At 39.3% G+C, this 27,629-nt stretch overlaps 1 protein-coding gene across 1 annotated transcript in view; it reads right to left on the bottom strand.

The window, feature by feature from the left end:
• Nucleotides 1-27,629, bottom strand: part of MSH3 (mutS homolog 3) — a 143,865-nt gene that overhangs the window by 75,405 nt on the left and 40,831 nt on the right. The window contains exons 9-12 of the mRNA XM_037032459.1: nucleotides 25,757-25,866; nucleotides 22,252-22,366; nucleotides 15,848-15,932; nucleotides 12,449-12,558 (exon numbers count right to left, since the gene is read on the bottom strand). Coding sequence (XP_036888354.1) covers nucleotides 12,449-12,558; nucleotides 15,848-15,932; nucleotides 22,252-22,366; nucleotides 25,757-25,866 — 420 coding nt within the window. The remainder of the gene's footprint in view (nucleotides 1-12,448; nucleotides 12,559-15,847; nucleotides 15,933-22,251; nucleotides 22,367-25,756; nucleotides 25,867-27,629) is intronic.

Genomic DNA, 27,629 nt, shown 5'->3' with positions numbered 1-27,629 from the left:
TCCAAGTTCTCTAACATCATAGCTCTCAAGTTGACTGCTCACTCGACCTTGAAGACTCTTCCTCTTTCCTACAATCTACAAGCTGCACTTTGTTTGGCTAATCACCCTTCCTCGGAAAGGACTTTGAACTGCATTGGACCAAATTTAACCCTCTGTCATCCTTTTCCATACCACCCTCTGTTTTCTTCCATGGTGAAAATCCTAATTATATTTATTTCCTCACAGTCTTTTCTACGGACTGGAAGCTCAGAGAGAACAGGGACTGTATCTTCATTCCCACGGTTCTGGGATCACAATATATGCCCAATAAAAAGCTGTTGAATTCAACTCAATTCAATTCAATTTCAAAGACTATATATAAAGTAAAGCATAAGGAAGTAAAAAATTTTTAATTTTTTCTGCATAGGATTGTTGTGATAAAATAAATCAATGTTTTACCCTAACTTTTAAGCAAAATGCTATACAACGATAAAGTTTTATTTTAATAACTCCCTCATGAATAAATGAAAGATGACAGCAAATGGAAAAGACTGGGATGACGCTACAGATGGTATGAGGACAGTGAAACAATGCCATCTGCGAACTGATAAGACAGCCTCCAAAGATAGCTGGTCTCTCAGAAATGATAAAGGTTGTCTGGGATATGAAAAGATACATGGACAACAACTGAGAAGGGTGGAAATGGGAGGGAGGGGGGAGCACGGGGGTAGGATGGGATGGGAGTAATAGACAGAAAACTGTACTTGAAAAATAATTAAATAAAAAAATTACAAATAAAAAAAATAAAAGCAAAAGAGGTTAATAAAAACCCAAATCATATTTATGAAGTCCACCAGAACATTTTTTAATAGGAACAAAACTATACATTTCTAGAATGAGACTGATAAGTGTGTGCTAAGTTGGTTTGCAATCTGGAAAAATACAAAGGTAGTGACTTTTCTTTTAGCCTAGTGACACCAAAGGCAAAAGCTTGTTCACTATGAATTATTTTGGATTTTACCCAGCCTTTGTTTGTTACATGGAGGTAACAGCTCGTTGGTTAATAATTAAGGCTGAGAAGGCAGGTGACACAGTTCAAATCCAGGCTCTACCATTTACCAGTTCTTTAGCCTTGCTCTAGTTTCTCCATCTATAAATGAGAATAATAATGTCTCCCCATAGAATTGTTACAAGAATTCAATGAAATAATACATGTTAAGCACTTAGAACAGTGCCTAGTACACGGTAACTATTTGAAATATGTTAACTGTTACCATCGTCATTTTTATGGTGATCTTTATTGGCTTACAAAATGTGTCTAGTAGATTCCACAACAAACAGCATGAGGGAAAGGAGAAATAGCACCTAAAATATAAGCCTGGGAATAAGTATGTGTGGACAAAATTTAAGACATTGATATACATAGTTATTTTGTGGGAAGTGAACAACAAGGAAGGACTGCACAAGGAAAGCGAGAGCTGGGATCTCCGGTGCTAACTCTGTTGGGAGCAGGGACCTGACGTACCACGTGGAGGCTGGTTAGGAGGCTGCAGTGAGGGAGAGCACCGTGACCATGGACGGGTGTCCAACTCGGACAGGGAGAAGGTGGAAGGGCGTGCAGCTCTGTGTACCACAGATCTCCCCTCACTGAGGCAGCCGTAATTCCACTTTATCTCCTATGAGCAGATCAGAAGGCAAAGCAATAGAAATGACTCCTAATCAAGTTTTTAAAAGGAAACAGTCTGCATTAGTAGGAGTGAGAAGACCTTCCAAAGAGCTGAAAAACAGTATGTCAGACCACTAGAATAGAGAACAGTCACTTTGGTGCAATCGGGGAAAGAGATTTGGTGCCAGTCAACAAGACAGGAAGCAGCACTGCAAATTAGGAGACAGTAAAAATATTATTCCGAGATGCCCTATTCTACCGCTGATCTTAAAACATGATATATCCCAAAGCTTCCTCAATCAATGGTGTTGGGAAAACTGGGATAGCCACACACAAAACAATGAAACAGGACTGCTATTTGACACCATACACAAAAAATAATTCAAAATGGATTAAACACTTAAATATAAGAACCTAAAACATATAGAAAAAACAGGTACTAAACTTATAGACTTTGGTCTCAGAGTGGATTTTACTAATTTGACCCCAAAAGCAGGGAAGTAAAAGAAAAATAAGTGACTAGAACTACATCGTACCAAAAAGCTTCTGCACAGCAAAAGAAACCACCAACAAAACAAAAAGGCAACCAGCCAACTGGTGAAGATACCTGTAAATGATATTTCAATAAGGGGCTAATATCCAAAATATAAAGAAATCATAAAAGTCAACAAAAAATAAACAATACAATTAAAAATGGGCAGAGAATACTTTTCCCAATAAGACATACAAAATGACCAATAGATATTTAAAAAGATGCTCAAATGCACTAGCTATGAGAAATGCAAATCAAAACCTCAATAAATGACCACCTCACACCTGTTAGAATGGCTATTATCAACAAGACAAGAAATAACAAGTGTAGGAGAGGAGATGAAGAAAAAAGAACACTTGTATACGGCTGGTGGGAATGTAATCTGGTGTAGCCAGGATGGAAAACAATATGGAGGTTCATCAAAAAATTAAGAATAGAGTTACCACATGACCCAGCAATCCCTCTTCTGGGTATCTACTAGAGAAATTTGAAAACATGTATTCCTAAAGATGTATGTACCCCTATGTTCAACGTAGCATTATTCACGGTGGCCAAGACATGGCAACCTAAGTGTCCTCCCGTGAATGACTGGATAAAGGAGACATGGTACAGATCTACAATGGAATACGGCTCAGACATAAGAAAAGATTAAATATTGCCATTTGCAACATGGATGGATCTTGAGAATGTCATACATTATAAACGAATGAAAAGAAGACACCTGAGTCATTTCATTCCGCATGACAAGAACAATGAACTTAAGGGTCTGGGCATGACAAGGATTGTTTTTTACAACCAAAGCCCCAAGGACTAAATGTGGGCGTCCCTGGAGTCCTTCACATTTGAAAAAGCACTGGGTGATGACATTAGAATTTGTTGTGTGTGGCCATCACTCAGAAACTCAGGGTGTGACCTACAGCTATTGCCATTGTAAAGACATGTGATGGAGTCTGCATCTGCTGGTTGCTATTCATAAATATGACTTTATAAGCCTAAGGTAAGGTTATTTAGGGGGAAAAAGTTAAAATACAAACTGCTACCCTGAGTGGTATAGCTCAGTGGATTCAGTGTGGGTTGTGAACCAAAGGGTCACGGGTTCAATTCCCAGTCAGGGCACATGCCTGGGTTGCAGGCCAGGTGCCCAGTATAGGGCACGCGAGAGGACAACCACACATTGATATTTCTCCCCCCTCTTTCTCCTTCTCTTCCACTGTTTCTAAAAATACAAACTGCTGACGAAAGGTTGTTATTCTAATTTCTTCTGAAAGATTTTCTCATAAGACAACTTAAATAAAATGAATAAATTAAACTCAGATATTAACACAATGGTCAGGTAACACGGCTAAACCAACGACCTAAACACATTTTGATCAGAAACATGAATCGTGAGCCCTCTCCTAGGGCCAGAGCATCATTACTCAGACCTACCTAGCTTCAACTTCACACGCACCATCCACTCAGCGAACAGTCACTGAGTGCTTACAAAGTACCAACTGCAGAAGCAGCTGAAGACGGAGGGTAAAGTGTGACAGCGGGAGCTAGAAAGGTAAGCAGGGACCTGGTCGTGTGAACCAGACCACACAGGAGCTCTGGCTTCATCCTGAAGGCCACGGGAGCCAATGGCCATTGTCTGAAAGGACAATGCTTCCAGCAGCAGCAGGAAGACTGGGCAGAAGGCTGTTTCTATAATCCAGGAGAATGCTGTTAATAACCTGAACTTCAGTAGAGAATACAGGAATGAAAATGGCGCATAGTGTCAAGAGCTACTGAGATCACAGAATTACTAGGAGTGGCGTATGATAAGGGAAGCGGGGGGAAGGAGTAACTTGCGTGATGAGATGCACTGTGATGGTATCCACAGGTACTGTGCTCAAAACCTTAGAGATATGAAAGAAGAGTTTTATTTTATGTATGAAACAATATTCTAAAGAGCTATTGTGAATATTTACCTTATTCCAAATTGTAAACTACCTACCCAACAAGTTTTCACAACTTTCATTACTCATGTTCTAATGAGTCATCATTTTTATCAATAGAAAACAATCCACCCTTTTCAGAATATTAAATAGAACAATTTTTGACAGCTACTCTCCACTGTTAGTTTAGGCCACAATCATGAGTCTTTGAAAAGAACATGATATGACCTACACTTACTAGCAACGGGAATGGGTACTTTCAGATCATCCCAATTGAGAACAATTTCAAAAGCCAAATACAGCATTAAAATGTTCATAAAAGCATCAAAGAACTAACAAAAGGGTCAGAAATAACTATACTAAACACTAAAAGAAAGTAAGACCCCAGAGAAATAATCCAATAGTTAAAGCCACTTTTGTGCTAAAGACGTATGTCAGAGAATCTGTTGTACTAATGAGCTGCCCTCATAATAAGGATGAACCTGGAGTCTGAATTGGGATCATCTGAATGCATTAAAACAGGTCAAACACTGAACTTGAATTAGAATGGTCCCAGATGGATAGTGCCACCAAGAATATGGCACAAGCAAATAATCATCCTCTCTAGGAGAAAGCACCTTCATTCTAGCCCTCACATTATTTTATTCTTAAAAATAGATTCCCAGTCCTGGCTGGTGTGGCTCAGCAGATTGAGCACCACCCTGCGAACGAAAAGACTGCCAGTTCAATTCCCAGACAAGGCACATGTCGGACTTGCAAGCCAGATCCCTCGTATGGGGGTGTGCAAGAGACAGCCAATCAATGTTTCTTTCACACAGCAGTGTTTGGCTGCCTTTTTCTCCCTCCCTTCCCCTCGCTCTAAAAAATACATAAAACCTTTAAATATATATATATACATATATATATCCCAAATAATATTATCAGTACACACAAAACATTAAGCATAATAAAAGAAACCAGACAGAATCAATAGAAAACAGGTAATAAAAACAGACATACAAACTACCAAGCTTTGGTAATGGGGGTGGGTGCCGAATGATTAAAATTACTCAAGAAATCAAAGAGAAAAACAAAAGAAAGCAACTAAAGCACAGAATAGGTAGGGAATTAGAAATCAAACCAGTTATGTGATTTTCACTGCTTTACAGGTAATCTTCCTTTGCTCTCTGGTTCTTTGTATGATTTTTTTTAATCTCTGATTTAGTGTTGTATGATTTAGCAAAATATAATTTGTTTTCCATTGCATTTTGGGTTCACTGTGTTTCTAAACCTAAGAATTCACATCTCTCATGAAATATGAGAAATCCTCATCTTTTATTATTCTTGGAATATTGTCTTTCTTCCTACTCTAATTTTTTTCTACTGGAAATCTGCTGAGGATTACGTTAGGCCACCTAATTCTTGATTTGTCTTCCAATCTCATCTTTTAGCACATTGTCTCTCCATGCTACACTCTAGGTATGTTCAAATATTATCTCACATTCCAGTTATTGCATCTATTCTAGTTTAACCTACTATGGCTAAAAGCTGAACGTGGTTCTTTTTAAAAATTGAACTGATCTCTTTTGATCTAGTATTACTCTGTGCTCATTTTTTCAATTTTCTTTTGCATTTCTTTTAATGTGGTGTTTTCATATTTATCTTTATAATTCCATTATCTGAAGGTCCTGGGATTCTAATAATTCTACTGGTCACAACTTTTGCTGACTCACACTCCTGGCAGTTCATTTCCCCTCTTCTCTTGCAGCTACGGTTTCCAAGTTTATAGAAGAGCTTCTTCTTTAGGATCCTAAAGAAGCTGCAAATTTGCTCCTAGACTGAGCAAATTTGCATTTGCTTCCACCCTGAACCCTTAGGTACAATGGGGCCATTTTAAATAAATTTTGCAACTTAGACCATGCAAGACCACACAGATAATACATATTGAAATAGCAAACCTGAATGAGGGTGGTCCTGAGATTAAGAATTTTTGGAAACTTTTTCCCTACAAGACCTGACCAAGACAGATATATATCCCTTTGTTCCCTCTCTTTACTGAGATTATGATCCTTTGAATGTCTCATATTACTATAGGCTCCCTAACTTAAACACACGCAAAACCTTGACTCCCATTTCCCACAAGGCTTTTAAAACCCAATCCTTTTGCCCTGGCTGGTGTGGCTCAGTGAACTGAGTGCCGCCTGTGAATCAAAGGGTATCGGTTCAATTTCTAGTCGAGGGCACATGCCTTGGGTTGTGCACCAGGTCCCAGTAGGAGGTGCACCAGAGACAACCACACATTGATGTTGCTCTCCTTCTCTTTCTCTCTCCTTCTCCCTCTCTAAAAATAACTAAATAAAGTCATTTTAAAAACAGTCCTTTGAGTACCACCATCTTCAAAGGCCTAAGGGGCAGCCTCAACACCAGAGTCAACTCACTTCCATTCACAGCTCGTTTCTGATCTGTTCCCTGAGTCCTTCTCCTTATTGATTTATTTATTTAAACAAGTTCAGCTATATGCTAAAACGATGTTTGTTATATTTTATGGAAACATTTTTAAAACATTAGAGTCACAAAAAATGAAGCCCTCCCACAGCATTTGGAGTGGATACATTCTGAAAATCCCTACCCATAAGGACACAAAGAGAGAAAGATAAAGCTGGAAGAGCCAAGAAGAAATATACGTCTTTCTCCTTTTCTCCTGTACTTCTCCTCCTCAGCCCAAACAAAAGCTGCCATTTACTGCTGGTCATTCGATCCAGCCTAGATGTCACTGGAGGCCCTGATACTGTAGAACAAAGCAAAGACCAGCTACAAGTTCCTGGATACTTGCAACCCAATAGATGCCAGTTCATGCACACACAGGACCAGAGAAGACATCAGGGTGAGAGGCAGCTAGGGGCGCCTTTTTCCTGGTGGCAGCAGTTCTCACTCACATTCACACAGCAAAGACATGGGGGTCAACACGAAGCAATCTGCTCTCAGCCGCATACCACCTACCACTCTTGCTTCCCATTTACAAGCAGCACTGTGTCTCAGTGGGCAGAGTAAATTCACAGTCACCACAGGCGAGCACCGTGTTGACAGACTCATGGTGCATGGGAAACCACAAGAATAACTAGGGCCCCCTAGCTAATTTCTAGAAGTTCCAGAGGGCTCAAAATGTCATTTACTTTTCTTGTTATACATTAAATGTAAAGTGGAAGAAATACATGACATTCTTTGTATCTTGGCCGGGGCTATGAAGCAGAAATACAACCATTAATAACACTCCAAACATAGAGGCTTACCAAAATAAAAGTTATTTAATTATTCAAGACAATTAACTATCATGAAAATGTACTTGGTGCTCTGGAAAATTACACAAGAGTACAGTCAATTGTCAAGGACCTACATCCTAACACCAACAATTTTCAGTTTCTTCACTTTAATTATTTATGTGATTTAAATGTCAAGAGTAAATTAAGCATCCTTAATACTCTTAAGCTGTTTTCTAAAACTCTAATTTGAAATACAAAATATCCTTCATTTGCTTTAATTTTGGTCTTCAGCAACACAGTGAGTAACAGGTTAAGTATTTTATTTTAGATACAAAAGCTTCCCCTATTTGCAACTTCACTTTACTAGGAGACTATAGTTTGACCCAATTAGATCAGAAACTCCTTAAGAAATGTACATTAACTGTCTTGTCAATGAGGCTATGACACAAAATTTAAAATAACTATCTTATACTATTACGGGAAAGAAAGTATAGAGTACTAGGAAAATTACACCCCATCTATGTACAAGGAGAAGGAGGGGCCTATCTTGACATTTGCTTATTTGCTTTTTAAAACAAAAAGACTCTGGAAGGTTGAATAAGAAAATAATAACTGTGACCATCAGGTGGGGGAGAGGGCTAACGAGGCAACACTTCACTATATATCTTTTCACATTTTTAAGCTCTAGAATTATGTGAATATAATACTGTCTGTTCAGCAGTTTCAAAATGTTAATATTTTAATGCTGAAAGAACAATGGAGATGGCAAGATACGCACACACTCTGGATATATTTCGGAGGTCAAAGCAACAGGACCTGGTATTAGACTGGATGCGGTTGTCAGAAAGGAAATGTGCAGAACAAATGCCGGGTTTCTGGCTTATGCAAATTACTAGGTGGAGCGGCTGGTCCCTAGAATGGGAAAACCAGGGAGAAGAACAGGGTTGAATGCATTATGTTTGAGATGTCTGTGATACACCTATGTGCTTCTGAATCTAATTTGAATACAGAAGCCTAGAGAGAAGAGAGTAAGGACCAGAACTACAAATCTGGGAATCCCTGACATTTCGATGTTTCTAGCCAGGGGAACAAACAGGTTTCCACGGGTAGAACAGGAGACAGTGAGAAGAGGAGAAAGGAGGATAAGGTAAGGAAGAAAGCTCAGCTGCTGAGGCTCAGGTCTCAAGACCTCCAACACCAAAAGGCTACATAGAGAATGAAAAGCTAGCAAAGAAAACTTAGAAGCAGCAGCGAGCAAACCAGGAAGGAAATAAAAATGAAGGTTCCACTTCAGAAAAAAAAGAACAGACTGTACAAAAGTCCAGAAATAAAGTACACCTCAGGGTGTTGTAAAAGCTGTAAATAGTAAGGAGCAATATAATCAAATGTACATTTTTTAAATAATCTATGGATAGTGCAGAGTAGAAGTAGAAGAAGGCAAGACCAGACGCATGAAGACGTTTAGCTTCTTCAATAAACAAAAACTCTTTTCATGAAAAGACTTTGATCAGACTGCCTTTTATAAAAGTGATTTTATTAAAAGGCAAGACAATAGACTACTATATCTTGCCAAAGAGTCAAAATTGTCATTGGTAATCAATTCATCCATAAGAAGCAGAGAAACACCTCCCAGAGTCTGTTTCACGGTTAACACTCCCCTGTTCCGTGTGTGCCTGCGAACATGCGTGTGTACACACGCACCCACAGACAGCTGTGTTTCCCAGAAACTCTGCTCTCACGGAAGGAACCTGCTTCTGTCTGATCTGTTTTGCCCACTCAAACCGAACGTTCCCCGAGGCAGAGATGCCCTAACAAATGCAGGTCTGAAGCTTCTGAAAATAATGGTGACCAAGTCATCAGCAGCATGTGAGTGGTAGCGGAAGCGGTGGCCACAGGCAAGATTCTAAGTAGTGCTGAAAGAAAAAGATGGCCCCAGAACAGAACCCCGGGAAACATCAACATTTAAGGTGCAAGTAGAAAAGGTGCCTATGAAAGAAACATACACTTAAAAATACAGGGCCCAGCACAAATAATGCCCCCTTTTTAATTACAAAATCATCAGCATGTAGTTCTGTAACATAACACTGTCACACTCAAGCACGCCACGTAACACTTTAGGTGAAATGTTCAAATGGCGGTCCATCTTGAGCAAGATACTCACACACCTACCAGCCACACTCAGGCAGGCATTCCTTCTGCTGGACCCTGTACAGAGCAAGTCACTGCATCTTGAATACTTGTAAGATGCCCAAGTACGCCTTGGAAATTAATATTTGCCTGGCGCATCATTTTAGAGACTCATCCCAGATTTTTCAAAGTTTCTTCCCTTTCCAGTCAAGACTTATAAGCAGAATTTGTATTTTCAGGCTTTTAACAAACTAATAAAATACATATTGTGTGTATATAAAGGCTTGACAAGACCAGATCAACTCAGGTAAGCAGAAGAAATTCCAAGATGGAACCTCAAAAATATGAATTCAATAAAATTTATTTAATTTTAAAAGTCCTCAGGACTAATGGCTTTGCCAGTGTGACAGTTATTTATGAGAAGAAGATAGAGATGCCCTGGCCTGGGGGCTCAGTTTGTTGGAGCATCGTCTGTACACCAAAAGGCCACAGGTTTGATTCCCAGTGAGGGTGCATACCTAGATTATGAGTTCGATCCCTGGTCAAGGTGCATACAGGATGCAACCAACTGATACTTCTCTCTCACATCAATGTTTCGCCTTTTCTCTTTCCCTTCCTCTCTCTCTAAGATCAATCAACATAGTCTTGGTCCCTTTTTAGAAAAACAGCAGCAACAGCAGCAGCCGGAGGACTACACTGGAGAATCTTCTTACCTTCTTGCCTAAAATTAACAGAACCGATCAAAAGTGTTCATCACAACACATACAAAAATATAACCTATTTGTAAAAAGTCATGTGGCTTCAGTAAAGTAAAATCCAGTCAACAATCTAAGTAAATTCTTCACTCAGTCAATAACCATAGGGAAAAGCCACTTATACTTTCTAAAAGTCACTAGTAAATCCTGCTCCAAGGAGGTCATTGTATCGAGTAAAAGGTGGTGGAAGTGAAGAAATCCTCCGAAACTTGAAACATTTGGTCCTGGATTTACAAATGGGATTGCCTGGGAGCTAAAACAAGCTAAAAACACAATGAAGTTGTTAAGAGATTTAAGTGACTTCATAGACGACTGACAAAAGCTGGGCTCCTGGAGAACTGTGCAAGATCGGCTTTACACTGCTAAATTCCCGCCACCAACTATTGGTCTGTACTGTCACTACAGGAGAGTACCTGGCCCGAAGCAAACGTGTGGCTGCCGACCTCAGAGACAGAACCACAGCCTGCACGAATCAAACTGCTGATGTGACCTGCACGGCACCTATGTCCGTTTAGTGGAATAAAAGGACATTAAATATATAACTGACCCACTGACTAGTCAGCTGAGAATTTTCTCAACTTCTTTGTTTAGAATAGATTGCAAGTGTCATTAAGATTCAACTGGTATTCTTTTGAAGTCGCTTTTAAAGGACTAGGGAGACAAAAGTTTTAAAACAATGACCTAAAATAAAAAGGGCAAAGGAAGACGTTTTGTGTTTGTTTTCACCTATGTAAGTGTCAGGCCAGTTTAAAGTTCATACTTGAAAGCATCGGTGTTCAATGCATGGCATGTCTTCTCTCAGCCTTTCTGGGAAGGCGGGATCCAAGGGCTATCAGGGGTGTCCAACCTTTTGGCGTCTCTGCACCACACATTAATACATTGTAACACGTAATCACAAGAAAATCTCATAAAGTTTTAGGTGAACTGACAATTCTGCGCTGGGCAACATTCACAGCCATCGTGGGCTGCCTGCACCCGAGGGCTGTGGGTTGGACACCCCTGGCATAATTCAGTCTCTCAAGAGCATATGACACGGTCTGCTGAATTTATCTCAAATTAATCTTGGTTAGAGAAGACAAATTTAACAATAGAAATAAAAATCTTTATTTACATGAAAACGTCTGCTAATGCATCTGTTTCCAATGACTATTTTAACCAAGTAAATGAAATACTAAGAACTGCTGTGGATGCTTAGGCGGGTGTCTTTCCACCCTCCGGCACGCAACGCCTCGTGGGCTGCGGTCCCCACACTGTCTGCGGAAAGCCAGCGTGTCTGCTTGTGCTGCACAAGGTATCCTTATTTCATCTGAATACTGAACCAGAGTAGACACTTCCGTTTTCAGGATTCCGTCTTTATCTAGTCAGCTTCCCCTGTTTGAAGGTCTTTATGGTCAAGAAGAAAACTCAAAATGACCCACTAAAAGCAGAAGTGATCTGGTTGTCGTCATCACCAAAATAATTCCTGAAAGCTTATGACTACCATTAATAACAATACCTACCCTTTTTTGAAGATGACTATTAACTAAGCACAGCACAAAATGTGGCCAACAGTGAGGCTACTGCACAGTTTATAAGAGAAATGCACTCAAGCCCCTGGCATAGTGCCTGGTATGTAATAAAGTCACTCCCAGTTTAGTCTCTGCTGTCCTCAACGTCTCACACCTGACCTCTCTTCTGGATTCCTACGGACAGTGATTCAGCTCCGGTCCTCAGAACCTCTCCATAAACTCTCCGTAGACTTGGTAACTTGCCTCCCATCACCACTTTGTCCCTCCTACACACAAGCCCACCTCTGACCCCACCACTCCCATGCTCAGAATCACTGAATGAACGTCCTCTGCTGCCAACCCCTCAGCCTGGCCTCCGCAGCCCTCTACAGAGGGCAGCACCCCTCCCTCCAGCCCCTGCCACACCGTATGCATTGATGACCTAAACTGACTGGGTAACTCCCTTTCCCCAACACACCCCATGTCTTCCAATCTGCAAGCTTGCCCACTCTTGGGAACAAGGGGAAATCCTCGCAATACCAGATGCAATGCTGCCAGATAAAAATAAAATATTCCCCAATTTTAAAACTTTATTCTTTTAAATCATGGTAATAACCTTGACACTTGGTTATTAAACCTCCTTGGTTTCAAGGAGGCCAATATGCTTTTAATTTCACAGCTTCATATCATTTCAGATTAAACACACACACACACACACACACACACACACACAGAAATCCCCTTTACCTTAATTTAAGGAGTGGTTGAGTCACCCATTTCTTTAACTTCCGTCTCCCAAATGAAGTTTTAGTATGGTCTAACACCCAAAATAAACTTCCTTTGGTTTTCATATCAGTCTAAAAAAGACCAGAAAACAAGTGTGAGTAACTAGACAATTGTATTTGTACCAAAACTGTAGTTGATCATGTGCCCCAATTATTCCATGGACCATAATTTTCAATATTATTTATATACGCCTCGCATAAAGTATGGCTCATAACAAGTGTTCATTTAATGTCTGATGAATGAATATGTGTCTGTATATTTATATAACACAACACACACACACACACACACACACACACACACACACGAGGTCTGTATGGAAAAAATCCAGCCATTGTCAATAGAATGAGACCAGTGTGCTACATCGATATAATCTGGCAGCCAAGGAGACTGGACTGGAATGTGCATGTGAACTGGACTGGACATGTGAACAATGATGACTTCACGGTACTAGTCAGTGGGGATGGCAGATGCCACTGAGTGAGCATGAGGACTGTGTGGCCATCACATTCAAAATGACTGAGTAAGGAGAGCAACAAATTTGTATCAAATTTTGCATTAAGCTTGAACATTCCTCCACAGAAACTATTCAGATGATTCAGAAGGCCGCAGCTATGGGCACCTGGTGATTGGTAGCTTTATCACCAAAATGCACCTGCTTATGCATCAAGTCTCGCGCAGAGTTTTTCAGCCAAACATCAAATTACCCCGGCGACTTTGCCCGACTACAGCCCAGATTTGGTGCCCTGCAACTTCTGGCTTTTCCCAAAACTAAAATTACCTCCAAAAGGGAAGAGATTTCAGACAGTAGATGAGATTCAGGAAAAGAGGATGGGGCAGCTGATAGCAATAAGGAGAACTGTGTGAGGTCCCAAGGTGCCTACTTTGAAGAGGAAAGAGCCATCAATGTCCTGTGTACAACGTTTCTTGTATCTTCTTCAATGAATGTCTCATTTTTCATATTACATGGCTGGATACCTTCTGGACAGACCTCACATATACATACACACACACAAAATATATAGAAATATCTCTTTGCACAGAAAGAGATAGTCTATGTGTCATTTTTGGTTAACTAAGAATAAATTACTCAGCAATCTCTTTTGAAATACAGATTTGTCCTTAGCATCTTAAAAATACAGGCTTTTGTGCCTTGGGAAATACAGTGAAGATAATTTAATTTTCCTCTGGCAGTTCTGTGTCTCCCACTGCCTCAGAACTGCTGATCTCAAGACTGTGCTCTCAGGAAGGCCCTGGCTGAGCAGAAGGCACTGGGGACAGACAGCAACTCGCACTGCCCTCAGGGAACTTACCCTGGGAGGGGCTTATTTTAATCTACTTTATTAAATTCTTAGCAAAAGTTTATCTACCTACACTTTGCTATTTGAAAGTTAAGTCATAAAAAATTTACAATTCACTAGAGATGATGGTTTATCTTAACTGAGGTTTCATGGTATTACAAAAAGTCTATGAATAGATTAAATCTTGTTTGAAACATAAAATTGCAGTTTTCACCTGAGCAGTTTTTAAAAAACTTTTTCCCTTTCTTTCAAATCATCAAGCAGGTACTTACAGAATACCTCCTCATGTACTCAGCTGTATGACTGGCAAAGGTATATTAAGACATGTTCCCTCCCTGAGGGCACTTATATCCAAGTTCGGGAGAAGAAACTCATAATTAGGACACAATGCCACCTGGCAGAAATAAACTACAAAAGGTGTGATATAAGCTCCCCAGGCCTTAGGAGTTTAAAGCAGAGCACACACAGCAACTACAGTCACGGAGGCTCCCGAGGATGGAGCTGGACAGGCAGAGCCAACCGATACGAATCCAGATCGGCGACAGCACTAGCCTTTCTGAGACAAGAGCCGACTGGCCTGCCTGCAGTGAAGTTTTCCAGAAAGAGGACAATGGAGGGAAATCGTGTTCCAATTATCTGGCATCACTGGAGAAGTAGGCTCAGGAGAGAGGGAGTGAGGAAGGGGGGAGGGAAGGAGAGAGAAAGGGAGAGAAAGGGAGAGATACAGGGAGAGAGAGGGGTAGGGAAAGAACTAGAGAGGAGAGAGAGACAGAGAGAAAGAGATGAGGGAGACACAAGTTCTATTACACCTCCACTCTCCCTGACACCTCATTACCCCTTTTCACTGCTTGCTTATCTGTAAGAGAGGCCAAAGCTGACGTGCAAAGGTACACAGATGTTCATTCTTAGCATCTGTTTCTACGAGGGTCCAAGTCTTGGTAAGACAAGGATTTTTAAAGGGTATTTTGATTACAGATGATTTTTGCCTTGGGAGTGTGATTTCAGAACTGGCTGCACACAGTAGAAGGATGTGAACAGGGAGGATGTGGCGGAATAAGGAAAGCCCGGCATGCTGGGGCTGTCTGCAGGCTCTGACTGTGAGCTCTTCTTCATCCAAGCAATGTGCCTTCACTCCTGCTCCGTTTCCTATCATGGAGGTGTACACAGAATTGATGAGCAAGACTTACGGGAAAGATTCTCACTCCTGGATAATGTTATTGAGCAAAAGCAAGGTAGACTCTAGTGTACAAGAATAGCTTGGAAGAGGGAGAAACTAAATAAGAAAAACTAATTAGTAATATACAAATCCAGGAGTCAGGAGAACAATTTCAGCATTTAATATAATTCACAACAGTAATAAATATTTCTGAAGAGCTTTAAACCATTTGACTCAGATTGTTCATTTTCTCCACTACTTACTCAAATGGCTTGAAACTGCTTTTTATTTCTATGACTTTGTTATAACATTAATTTTATAATATAATATCACACATTACCAAGTGACAATTTAATAAGTGAATGCAATAATTTCAATGACTCCATTATCTTCCTAATTCATCAATAAAAGGCAAATAAATAATAATGCAAGTTCAGAAAGGGAAATAATATGCATCTTACAGTCTAATTGAATATCACAGTAACTTGTTTTATATGCTGCATAATGAAGTAAGACTGCAGACATTTCAAGAAAAAAGTATGTAGAAAAATATTACCAAGTAGACAAAAAAATCCACTTCATATTAATTTTCAAAGATGATGCTCTTCCAAAGAAATTCTCGACCCAGAAATTACCTGGACGAGCACGTTACTGCGGTCATTAGGAAAGACAGCACCACGGCTCCCCAGGGAACCCTGCAGAAGCATTTCCGAGACTGTATTTGAGTCTCCAAAAGGCAGGTGCTACAATTACCAACTAATAAGCAGACAACAGGCAGAGTGGTCAGCCAGTGTTTTCACCCTAAGAAGGATGGAGTTTATACTCCTAAGATGAAAGTGCCACCTTATTCTAAATTTGTTTTCAAAACCATTTTGAATCAACTAGCCCTTATGTTTACCTGACCTGATTCTGTAGAATTTCAAGATTCCTTAATGTTGTTCCATTAATTGTCATAAACTCCACTTCATCTGACAATGGTTTAAAATTCCTGTAAAAGAACAAAACATGAGCCTCGATGTAGGTGCATGAAGAACTTTTAAAAACTCACTTAGGCACTAGAAATACTCCAGTAACACCGTGACAATGGTTAGCTCTTAGATAGAGACTCAACTCAAAAGGAGCAAAACAAATACTCATCGGGACATTGTCTCCCACTGATGCTGGCATCATTACACAGACTGATGGCAAAACAAGGACATATGCTCTCAAACCAAACACAAGAACAAGGAAGGAAGGTGTTACCAACAATTTTTTAATCCATATTTCCAGAAACAGCACCAAACACAGTCTTTTATCACCAGCAGAGCATGTGGTGGTGTGGTCTCTTCAGGAAACAACTATGCAATTGGTTAGAAAAAATATGTCAAGATACTTAAAAATGTCCTTCTTATTCTTTAGCAGGAGATCATCTTGATAAACCCTTTAACAGATTTTAATCAACATTCTGACATGTGGAACAAATGTTATTTACTCTGTAATTAACAATGCATATTAATGAAGCTAATGTTTTAGTAGAGTAAAATGGAAAAAGCAGCAGAAATTATCTCCTTAAGCTCAAAGATTTCACATTCTCCTTAAGTCCCCATAACTATCTCAAAGTAGACTGAAAGTGCAGTAAATTTCGAATAGACTTGAGCACTGAGTTGCAATATAATTAATAAATATATGCATAATGCCATGTTTGTCCCTGTTAGTCTTCCACGTTAAAGGCACATTAATCAATGCATTACTGACACAGGAATTCAATTTCCTTTATAAGCCAGTCAGTCCTTTGTTCTAGCAACAGCACTTACAAACTTGATGGCTTAAAGGCGAGAAATACAACATAACAGCAAGGTCACAAAACCATTCGGAGGGAAGCATGAGCGTCTCCATTATGAACCTAACCACATTTATCATGGCTCTAGTAAGATTTAAATAAAACCCAGTTTCCCAAACCAGTTATGGAAACAAACCCTCATCCAGGAATCTGGAGCCAAAAATTAAAGTCAGAGCCTCCACTTCTAAATGGCTCCCCAGCTGAAGCTCCAGAACCCTGAAAAAGAAATATCTTACTAGGCATTAGGAACGTTGCCTAGTAACTGAATGCTGTCCTCTGGCGGTCTAATTTATCTGTGACACATTCGACCTAGCTTCCAAAGGATGACAACTTGTTAATGACTTTCAGAGGGAAGCAACTCCAACACTGATGGATACCAAGAGTATGTAGCCCTTTCTTTCCTCCTTGTAGAAGTTAACTTAATTTGCCTTGCATTACAGCAATTTATGTTCTTGGGCTGCCCTCATTAATAAATCGCAGCTCTGTGGAGGCAAGGCTTACTAATGTCACACACTTTGCAGCTCCTGCAGGGCCTAGCAGAAAGTAGATGCTCAACAAATGTCTGTCGTCTTCCTACAGGGAGCCCACTGTGGGCTTTCTTTTCTTAGAAATGTCTGTAAAAACACCCAAGGTCAGTGCTAAAACATAAAACATTATATAAACATTATATTCAGGAAGAAACAATTAGGCAGTGACTGGCTATGAAGCTGACAGGTGTTCACACAGCCTCAGGGTCGAAAATCCAAGCTGGAAGAGCTGAAAGAATAGGCTCAGAGTTGGTATCTAACCAGTTCCCGTGTGTTTACATATAAGTCATTGAGTTGCCCTGTTTCTGAAAGTTGGGTTCAACCTGCACAAGTAACACTTGAACACCTTAATCAGACAGGGACAATGGAGGGGTGCTTGGCTGGCATGAGAGGAAGACTAATCAGGAACCTATAATCCAGCAGCCTTTCTTAAAAACATCTTGGCAAGCTGCCCTTATCACCTCTGAACATCAGAGGTGTAAAATAAAGTGTCATTTAAGATGTGTGGACTGTCCAGAAATACTCCTCAGGTGTCTTCACCCTCACAGGCACGTGCAAACCCAACAGCTCACAACTGGCAAAGTGGTGTTTTAGGTTTAGGATTCGAAAGCATCCCGTTCCACCAATTATCTGAGGGTGTTGTCACTGAACACCCACTAAAAGTGAAATCCGGCTCCTATGCCTCAAATGAACCTTTGAAGTACGGCCCCGTCAGAAGATCGAGAAGACCCAGAATTAGAGTGTGAAGATGCTTATAGAAGAGTTTTACGTGGCTGCTTTTGTGCCTGCTCTGTACAAGGTGTCTGTGTTGGAGAATTTCGTTTGGACTAACATACAACCTGGTGGAGGGAGGGCTAGGAAGGAGGCTTAGAGCTTTTACCTACACAAAACTTCTGGGATCCCCAATACCAACAATATCAAAAAGAACCCAGTACATGTGAACCACCAAACTGGCTTAAGTTAGCTCTTTTTACCGAGCTCCACAATGTGCGTATGCAGTACCACACACTGATACCAAGACACCGTGTCAGCAACACGATCACAGCCCACTTTACAGTGACCCTCGCTCTGGGTCAGTGCTCCGGAACCAAACCCACAACACGTGTGCGGTCTGCCCGGACAGGTTCTTTTCCCATTTACCAGTGTCAATGAGATGTGCATATGATTTTTTGGTTTGTTTTACTTTGCTTTTTGCCAAATCATCTAAACTCAAAGTAGATGCTGGGAGAAGCAGAGAATTTCTCTAAACTGACATCTGCACTGATTTGAATGAAACATCAACCATTGGGCAACATTAAATTATACTGATCCCCATGGAACAATAATTACCAAGCAATTATAAAAACCAATTTTGCTACTGGGTTTCCTAGTATGTTCTAAAGTTAGGACTCTCCCATCCAAACAGAAAAAAAAGTTTCCTTCTACCGGCCCTATGTCCACTGGAAATTGTATATGTTTTTTAACTTAGGGTTGGACCAGCCACCATCCTCAGGTATTCACTGGTACATGACCACTGATCTGAAATACTCAAACAATTCTAAATTATTTACCCTTCTGGAGGAAGCAAAATTCATGTGCTTTAAAATGAACCTCATAAACAATGCCTGGCTGGAAGTCATGCTGTGTGAACCTCAAGAGAAATATTGTAAGTAACATGGGAAAACATTTCATTAATATTTAAGACAACAAAGATACAAAGGATGCTTTTGTTTCAAGTTTTAAAATGGGAGGAAATATATTTGCTACTAACTTGCCAGAGAAATTTATAACACTGTATCATTCCTAAACTACTTTTAAAAAAAAAGAAAGAAAAACCATCTTTCTGAACTGGACAGAGACAGTAAGGGTACAGTCCTTATCTGAAAGACCAACCCCTTTCAAAGACCCTATTTAAATCATTTAAAAATGGAAACAAAAGAAAAAAAAATCTATCATGTTGCACATGAAACCAACAGTGGAAAATATCTCTCTATGCAGTTTTCAGAGGTCATATATTTACCATTTGCCTAATCTTTGGGTGGTTAATTTAATTATTAATTTAATTTGACACAAGTATTATAAATGTTAATTATTATAAATTATATTATAATACAAAATTCCAGCTTTATTATAGATTCACTTTTACCTGAGTTATAATTAAACAAAATGAGTATCTCTGAACTCCTAAATGTTTCCAATAAGCATATTAGAGAGGAAAATAAAAAGAAAGATGTTTAACAGGTCCCAAAAAGCTGCCAGGTTCGGTGAGAGGACACACAGGACCCGGCACTTGTTCACGCAGCTCTGAGTCACTACGGGGAAGGGACAGGAGGCAGAACCTGTCCCAGCTATTGAAACCTCTCATAATCCATCTTTAAGGACAATTTCTGAAATGGCATATTTTCCTGCAACAACCTTTATAGGAAAAAATAAGCACAAAGACCTTAAAAATGTGTATCAAGATTTTTATGAAATATGCAGCAACTTTTGTGAAATCATTTGCAGAACACTACCACCAGTTTCTCTCCCAATCACACAGCTCCTGAATAAAATATAGTCATACCTTATGTTGCTGAACTTTTAAAGTAATACAACCAACTTTTACACACAGAAGGAGAGCATTCACGTTTTCCAAAGTAGTCGCTGTGAGAGGCTACATTCTTCTTCCAAGATACGAGAACCACTGAATTGCTCTTTAGGAATTATATTCAGAGTCAAATCACATGCTACCCATAAAATATCATCCCTCACATTTCAATTTTAAGTCCACGATAAATGAATAAATAAATAAATTGCCAGTTTGATCACAATCTTCATTCATTAATCTTGACTCCCAAGGACATTTTTGCAATTTCTAATCAAATTCATGCTCACGGGATGAATTTCTTCCTGCTTTATTTTTCCATTAATCCTACATTTACTGACTGTCTACTAGATGTTGGGCATGTGCTGGGTGATACACAGTGTGAGGGCCTAAAATCTGGGCCCCTTTATACCTTTCTGTCTGGCTCTATGGAAATGAGAGGAGGGGGTTATCCAGCAGGCAGATTTGACACATACGAAGTCACCAGCAGGTCCCATTCCAAATATAAGTTCAGCTGCATTCAATTTATCAAATTGGGTAATTTTAAAATAAGCTATTTTGATTTCAGTACAAATAAACATTTTACATTTTAGCGTTTAGCATTACTTTTACTTTGAATTACACGTGAAGAGGGCACAAAAATGCTTTTAGATCCAAATTCATTTACTTCTAAACACATGAGAGCCTGATTTTAGAAAAAGTCAGTTTTTTAATTTCAGTATGAATACTTCATTCCTGGGTGATGTAGAGATAGAAACGAATATTTTTTCCCCAACAAAACCAAATCTCTTTTTCTGCTTTTATTTTTTTTTAATTTTTTAAAATTACGGTTCATATTCAATACTACTTTTTATTAGTTTCAGGTGTACAGCGCAGTGCTTAGATAATCACATGCTTCACCAGTGCCCCCCATGGTATTTTCAGTACCCACCTGGTCACGGGCAGGCTACCAGTCACCAGTCCCCCTCACTCAGATGCAGAACTATCACCCACAAGTTAAATGGGGGGTAGCTGGTCATCCTTCCCTCACGGGCATCTAACAATCGACCTCAATGTTTTCTATTACTGGATCTTAAAGTAGAATCTGTGAGGTATGATGCCAGGCTGCTACCTTTTTTAATAAAACATTTCAGCCATACTAAATCAGATGTAGATTAATCTAGTAACCAGGTTAAAAAATAAACATCAAGCAGAACTTCCCTGCGTCATCTGCCCCACCCACCTTTATGGTTTCTCCTCCACCCCTATCTTCTGAATTTGCGGTTGCTCACTCCCACGCATGTCTTTATACCTTCTCCATATATGAATGCGTTCTTAGTAATATACACTACTGCCTCACGTGTTGCTACTGTCACATAATGATCTGTGTTCTGTGTCCTTGTGCAATTTGATTTTTGGGTCAATATAATGCTAATGAAATTTTTTAATATTGACAAGTATAACTCCAGTCCATTCATTTCCATTGCTGTATAACATAAGCATAACACAACGAACCTACCCTCTTGGTGATGGACATGTACGCTGCTTTTAACCAGGACAAAACTACTTCCAGTGAAGTGATATTCTGTTTTATCCTTAAACCACATACTAGTACATCAAAAAAAAAAAGACATCACAAAGAGATTCCAGTGGACCTCCCTTCCACGCTCTCCGACAACCTCCACCCAGCACCGCCTCTTCGTCCCTCCGTTCCCACTCGGCTATTTTACTGAGACGGCCCCGATCTGCACAGGTGGGCGGGCAGGAAGCAGTTCACTCATCCAGGTCCGTATGAGGGAGCTCATTCGTTACAGAGCCAAAGACAAGGGGCTGGTGAAGGTGGAATATACAGCAAGGAAGAAAATTATCTCCCTACCTTTTTTTATTCCACTGGTTTTTAAACTAGTATTTTCCTAGAATGTCACTTACTAGCTTTTAATTCTCTGAAGCCTATCAAGTTCATCATTCTTTTGAAAAGCTGTCTATGTTAGAAGCTGTCCACTTTGCCTCCAACTTTATGGACTAAGAAATAAGAACTCAAACCAAGAATAAGAAAGGCAGTGAAATTTTATGAATGGATTTTAATACCACTTCTTAACTCTACTTCTTATTACTACTTGCCAACTAACTGTGCTTTAGAATAAATCATCATTTTGTAGTCAAAATTACACTATATTAAATAGCTGTCATAAATACAACATGACAGAATTTTAAGGGTTCTAATAATATTTTTATATTAATTAATATTTTTAATATTCTACAGCAACAATACTACATAGTTCGTACAATACATGCTCTCGAATAGAGTGTTCTATCAATAGCAAGTAAATTTCACTGATTGTAGTACTTAACCAAATCCAAGAGATGTTGATAATATAAATAAGCCTGCCCCTTTTTTTATTTTTGAGGAATCACTTACTTGGGTTTGGAAAGCACCTTTTCCAAGTTAAATTCTTTGAGGTATTTTATTATGGCAGCCAAGGAGCAAATCACAGGTTGCGCCAAGCTAACGATGCCAGAAAAACTTTGAGAACCTAAAAAACAGAATATATACCCTCATTAGAATTACTCATATTACTACTCATCATTATTAAAACCAAATGTTAAATTAAATAAAATTTAGTTATGGTTATTAAAATAACGGTTTAGATAATATCTCCTAAAATTGCCCTCTGGAAAAATGCAGATGACTACGAACACCCTGAGGGGGTGGGGAGAAGGACATTGTTGGGTGGTGGAATAGCCCTTCATATAAAGCAATAGAGCGACTTTTTCCAAATGTAAAAGGCTCATCTCCTTTGACCCAGTCATACTCCAAAATGCATGTCAAAGATGTACAAATAAGGAAGTGGGTTGAAAAATCTTTTGTAATACTAAANTTCCAAGTTAAATTCTTTGAGGTATTTTATTATGGCAGCCAAGGAGCAAATCACAGGTTGCGCCAAGCTAACGATGCCAGAAAAACTTTGAGAACCTAAAAAACAGAATATATACCCTCATTAGAATTACTCATATTACTATTCATCATTATTAAAACCAAATGTTAAATAAAATTTAGTTATGGTTATTAAAATAATGGTTTAGATAATATCTCCTAAAACTGCCCTCTGGAAAAATGCAGATGACTATGAACACCTGGTGGGGTGGGGAGAAGGACACTGTCGGGTGGTGGAATAGCCCTTCGTATAAAGCAATAGAGTGACTTTTTCCAAATGTAAAAGGCTCATCTCCTTTGACCCAGTCATACTCCAAAATGCATGTCAAAGATGTACAAATAAGGAAGTGAGTTGAAAAATCTTTTGTAATACTAAAAAACTGGAGAAAACCTAACTGAAGGTCAATAGAATAAGTTAAGTAAATTGTGTTAAGTCCAGGTTATTATTCACCTACTAGAAAGAATGACTTTTCACTATCTGTGCAGATATGAAAACTATCCATAATATATTTCAGAGTAAGAGAAAAGAAAGTTGTATCAGTCTCAACTCTCACCAGGGATATTGCAACAGCTTCCCATTGGGTCTCTCAGCTTCATCCCTGTGCACTACAGGGTATTCTTAACAGACGGCCCAAGGAATCCTTTTTAAAATGTACATTGAATCATTAGACTGTGCTGCTTAAAAGTCCTCCAACATTCTCCAACTCACTGAGGGAAAAAGCACAAGTCCTTGCATCTCTATAAGGCCCCACACGACTTGCCTTCTGTCTTCTCTTTAACCCTGAGCTCCCCTCTTAACATTCTCCCCCTTAATTAGTTACTGTGTTCTAGCACCCAGGCTCCTTGCTGTTCTTTAAACATTCCAGGCACTTAAGAAACACAGTGCTTCCTGCTGTCTCTGCCGGCAGCCCTGTTCCTTCACATGTCCACACGGCTTACTCCCCAAACTCCCTCAATCTTTGCTCACATCTCTGTTCCAGGGTCATTTGCTCAGGGAAGCATCCTTCACCACCCTGTTTAAAAGTTCACCCTCAGGGACTAAAGAGTACAAATCGGCACTTACAAAACAGTCACAGGGATGTAAAGTACAGCTTAAAGAATGCAGTCACTAAAACTGTAATAACTACACATAGCGTCAGGAGGATGCTAGACTTATCAGAAGGATCATGTCGTAAGTTATATAAATGTCTAACTACTATGCTGTATACCCAACACAAATACAATATTGAATGCCAACTTAAATTAAAAATTTAAAAAGTAGAGGTTCACTCTCTTCCTTGCCTTACTTTCTTCGTAGCACGTATCAGCTTCAAACACACTCACTTACTTTATCGTACTATACATCCCCCACATTAGAATGTAAACTCCAAAGGAATAAGAATTTTTGTCTGTTTTATGCCTTATTGCATGCACAATGCCTCACATAATTGGTAGTCAATAAAAATCAGTTGAAATAATAAATTCAAGTTACATTAAACAAATATACACAATTAGGTGTGCTTATGTACATATAAACGTTTATATAAACATGTGGAGTTGTACATAAAAAGATTCATAAGAATTTGAGGGGGGACTTTTAGTTTTTCTGTATACACAACTGTTTCAAATTTTTTTGCAATAGGCATTTATTACTTTTAGAAATAAAAAATATGAAATATCCTACACAAACCAGTAATACAAAATACCATATTAATTTCAACTATAACTTTGTATAAAAATAAGTTGTAAATAAAGAGTTAAAATCCCTTCTCCTCTTCCGAAATTTTGTCTTCTTTTAGCTTTCCAACCCTGTTTCCCAGGAAACCCGACAAAGACAAAATGTCAGTGAGTATGAAGTAGCACTGCACATGGTAAAGCTGACCTGAAACCAGTAAATTGCACCTATAGGTGAACTAGGAGAAACTACAAATACCTGATTCCAGAAATTTGGCCTTTCCTGAGAGTACGCTCACTCTTTGAACTTGTCACGTCTTTCGTAGAAATCCCAGCAAGGGAAATGGGTTCCTGTGGAACATGGGGCTTCTGAGCCAGACAGACCCCGCACCCGCCTACTGAGAGTCTCCCTTCTTTGCAGCTGAGCTGTCACGGGCACAAGGGGAAACTTGAGCACCAATGGCTCTGTGAACCATTACAAAGACCGCTAAGGACCACTCCCACTAAGAGGGGAACATGTGCCCTGCCAGCAAGCCAGGTTGTCTGTCTGCCATCCTAAGTGACCTGATGTCAAGCATGGCTTACGGTAGTCCTATGACTTGCTCTTGCCTTTCACGGAGTGTAAGACGATGACCCCTCAGTGATATCGCAGGCTGGCGTGGTAAGTGGGTTACACGCTCAGACCCTCAATTCGATTCGGCCAACTCACCACGAGATTAAAAGGGAAGGGGAGAGAAATGCTAACAAGACACTGATGCCTGGGAGGGAGCTGCTCTGTCTGCAGTCTCGTGGTGAAAGCTGCAGCATGTAACAGGGCTAAAAATGGGCCTGAGCATCCGTGGGCCTGGCAGGCATGAGGGGTACAGACCAACGCAGGCCCTGCTACCTGACGGAAGGAACGTGAATCGGGCAAATAATGGTTACCTAAAGTACTGGGACCTTGTCTTTGATGTGCTGGCATTCAAATGCTGGCGATCAACCTTGGGAAGTGCTACCCTTCATGAAGAGATGTATCCAAATGCCCTACGAAATTACAAGGCAAATAATGGATCACCTTTCAGGAAAAACAAGAAGGAAAGTTGGTCGGTAAGTATCTCCTTACACTCCGATGAGTATGTCAAAAATATCAAACTACTAAGCGGTCATAACTACCAAGGAAGAACTACAGTGGTACTCTGGATGAGTACAAGAACAATAAACCCTCCCCTCTCTTTCGGCCAGTTATGCATTGGTAATTATTTAGTTTTCATTAAACTGAAAGTCAAGCTTGCACCTTTATCATCCAAACCTCAATTCAGTTAAATTTGAGGACTTAGGCTAACACGTATATATTTACCTTTGATGTCAACATCTTTTGCATAAAACTCTGTGACCACCTGGAAAGCATGGCTGTATTCAAAATACATGTTATCCATCCTTTCTACTCGAATTCTGTCGTCTCGCACACTGAAAGGAAAAAAGTGAAAATTTCAAAGATAATTTTCCATAATCTTGAAGTGTCTGTATTTAGGCCTTGGCTTAACCAAAAAAAATAGTCATTCCTTGTTCTCTCCCAAGTTAAAAAAAAAAAAATCTAAAGTTTCCCTGTTGAAAAGTTCCATTTCATAAATTATAATTATTACTTTCACAACTGGTATTTTATAGCAGCTAGCACATTGTGAGTACTTTACATATATTATCATCAAGAATTCATGGAAATGAAGGTCAATTATTTTAATAAATACAAAAGAGAGAAAAATGGGAAAGCATCACTGCGATTTAATTGCATCATTTGTTTAAATCCTCCCGCAACAGAACACACACCAGGAGTCCTTTCTCTGACGTCGGGCTGACATCCACGTCCGGCGAGCATCTTGCTAACTCCACTCATACCACAGCCTCCAGTCAAATACAGTCAATTCCCCTCAGGTCAGCTCTCACTCTTTATTTAAAGTGGTTCAATCATCTTTTTAAAATTGTACATAAATATATATAAAATGTGTTTTTCTTGCGTATGAACATATTCATACATGTCATTGTTTCATAAAAATAGGATCACATTTTACAAACTTCTCTGTATCTTGTTTCCTTCACTAAGCAATCACTTTTGGAAAGCCCTCCACATAAAGTAACCTAACGACAATTCATTTTTTAATAGATGAAAAATACTTCTTAGTATGTAAAAGGCCTAACTTTTACATGCTATTACAACCATTTCTTTATTATCAGATATTCACTTGGTGTTAACATTCTGTCACATGCTGCTTTAAAACATCTAAAAATAAAACATTACAGATGTATAACATCCCACTATTAAAGAAAGCATCATTTATAAAGGACATATAGATGTCCCTTATAAGGACAACGAGGTGGGGTGGAAATGGGGGAGGGAGGCAAGGAGTGCTTGGGGTGGTGGAGAGGGGTGGGGGAAAAAGGCAGAAAACTGTATATGAACAACAATTTTTAAAAAAGGAAAAGAAAAGAAAGCATAATTTATCTATTCATGTCATATATCTAGCAATAATGTTCCATCATTTTCTTCATGTTTTGTGTAACTGGTTGTACTCACTCTTAGATATACAGGGGTGGGCAAAAGTAGGTTGATGATAATAATAAATAAAACAATAATTAACAAGTAAGTAACAACGTAAGAATAAACCATTTCATAAACTCACAGCTGTAACCTGCTTTCTCCCACTCCTGTGTTACTGTAACAGAAACTGTTCCTTACAGTTACTGAAGCATTACCGTTGGTGTGCATGGGCCTATCAATTTTTATATATAGCAACTTTGCTCAACACTACCTGATTTTTTTGGCCTCATTTGTTAAAAAAGATGTTGTCTCTCCTTTACAAGTTCTCTTCTTCCTTGCTTTTTCTCTCGTTACACTGCTGGCTAAGACGTTGAGGGCTGTGCTGGACAAAAGCAATGCCAACAGGCATCCTTTGTCTTCTCACTGACACTAACAGCAATGCTTCTAAAGTTTCAGCTCCTAAATATAATATTTGCTGCAGGTTTTGGAATGACTTACTAGTCTAAGGTTTGGTAAGCTTCCCAGTTTGGGCAAAAAATAAAATTTTAGCAAAAAGGATTACTGAATCTTACCTAATGTTCTGTCTACATGTGTTAAAATGATGATGTGGTTCCTCTCACTTAATTTCTTAACATATTCTTCATATTTTCTGATGCTGAACAATTCCTGCTTTCCCGGGATACAATATCCTTGTCAT

This window comes from Sturnira hondurensis, unplaced genomic scaffold, assembly GCF_014824575.4.
Source record: "Sturnira hondurensis isolate 20B ecotype Veracruz unplaced genomic scaffold, ASM1482457v3 Scaffold0021354, whole genome shotgun sequence".
Lineage (NCBI taxonomy): Eukaryota > Metazoa > Chordata > Mammalia > Chiroptera > Phyllostomidae > Sturnira > Sturnira hondurensis.
Note: the sequence above shows the minus strand (reverse complement) of the source record. Positions and strands in the feature narration are given on the sequence as shown.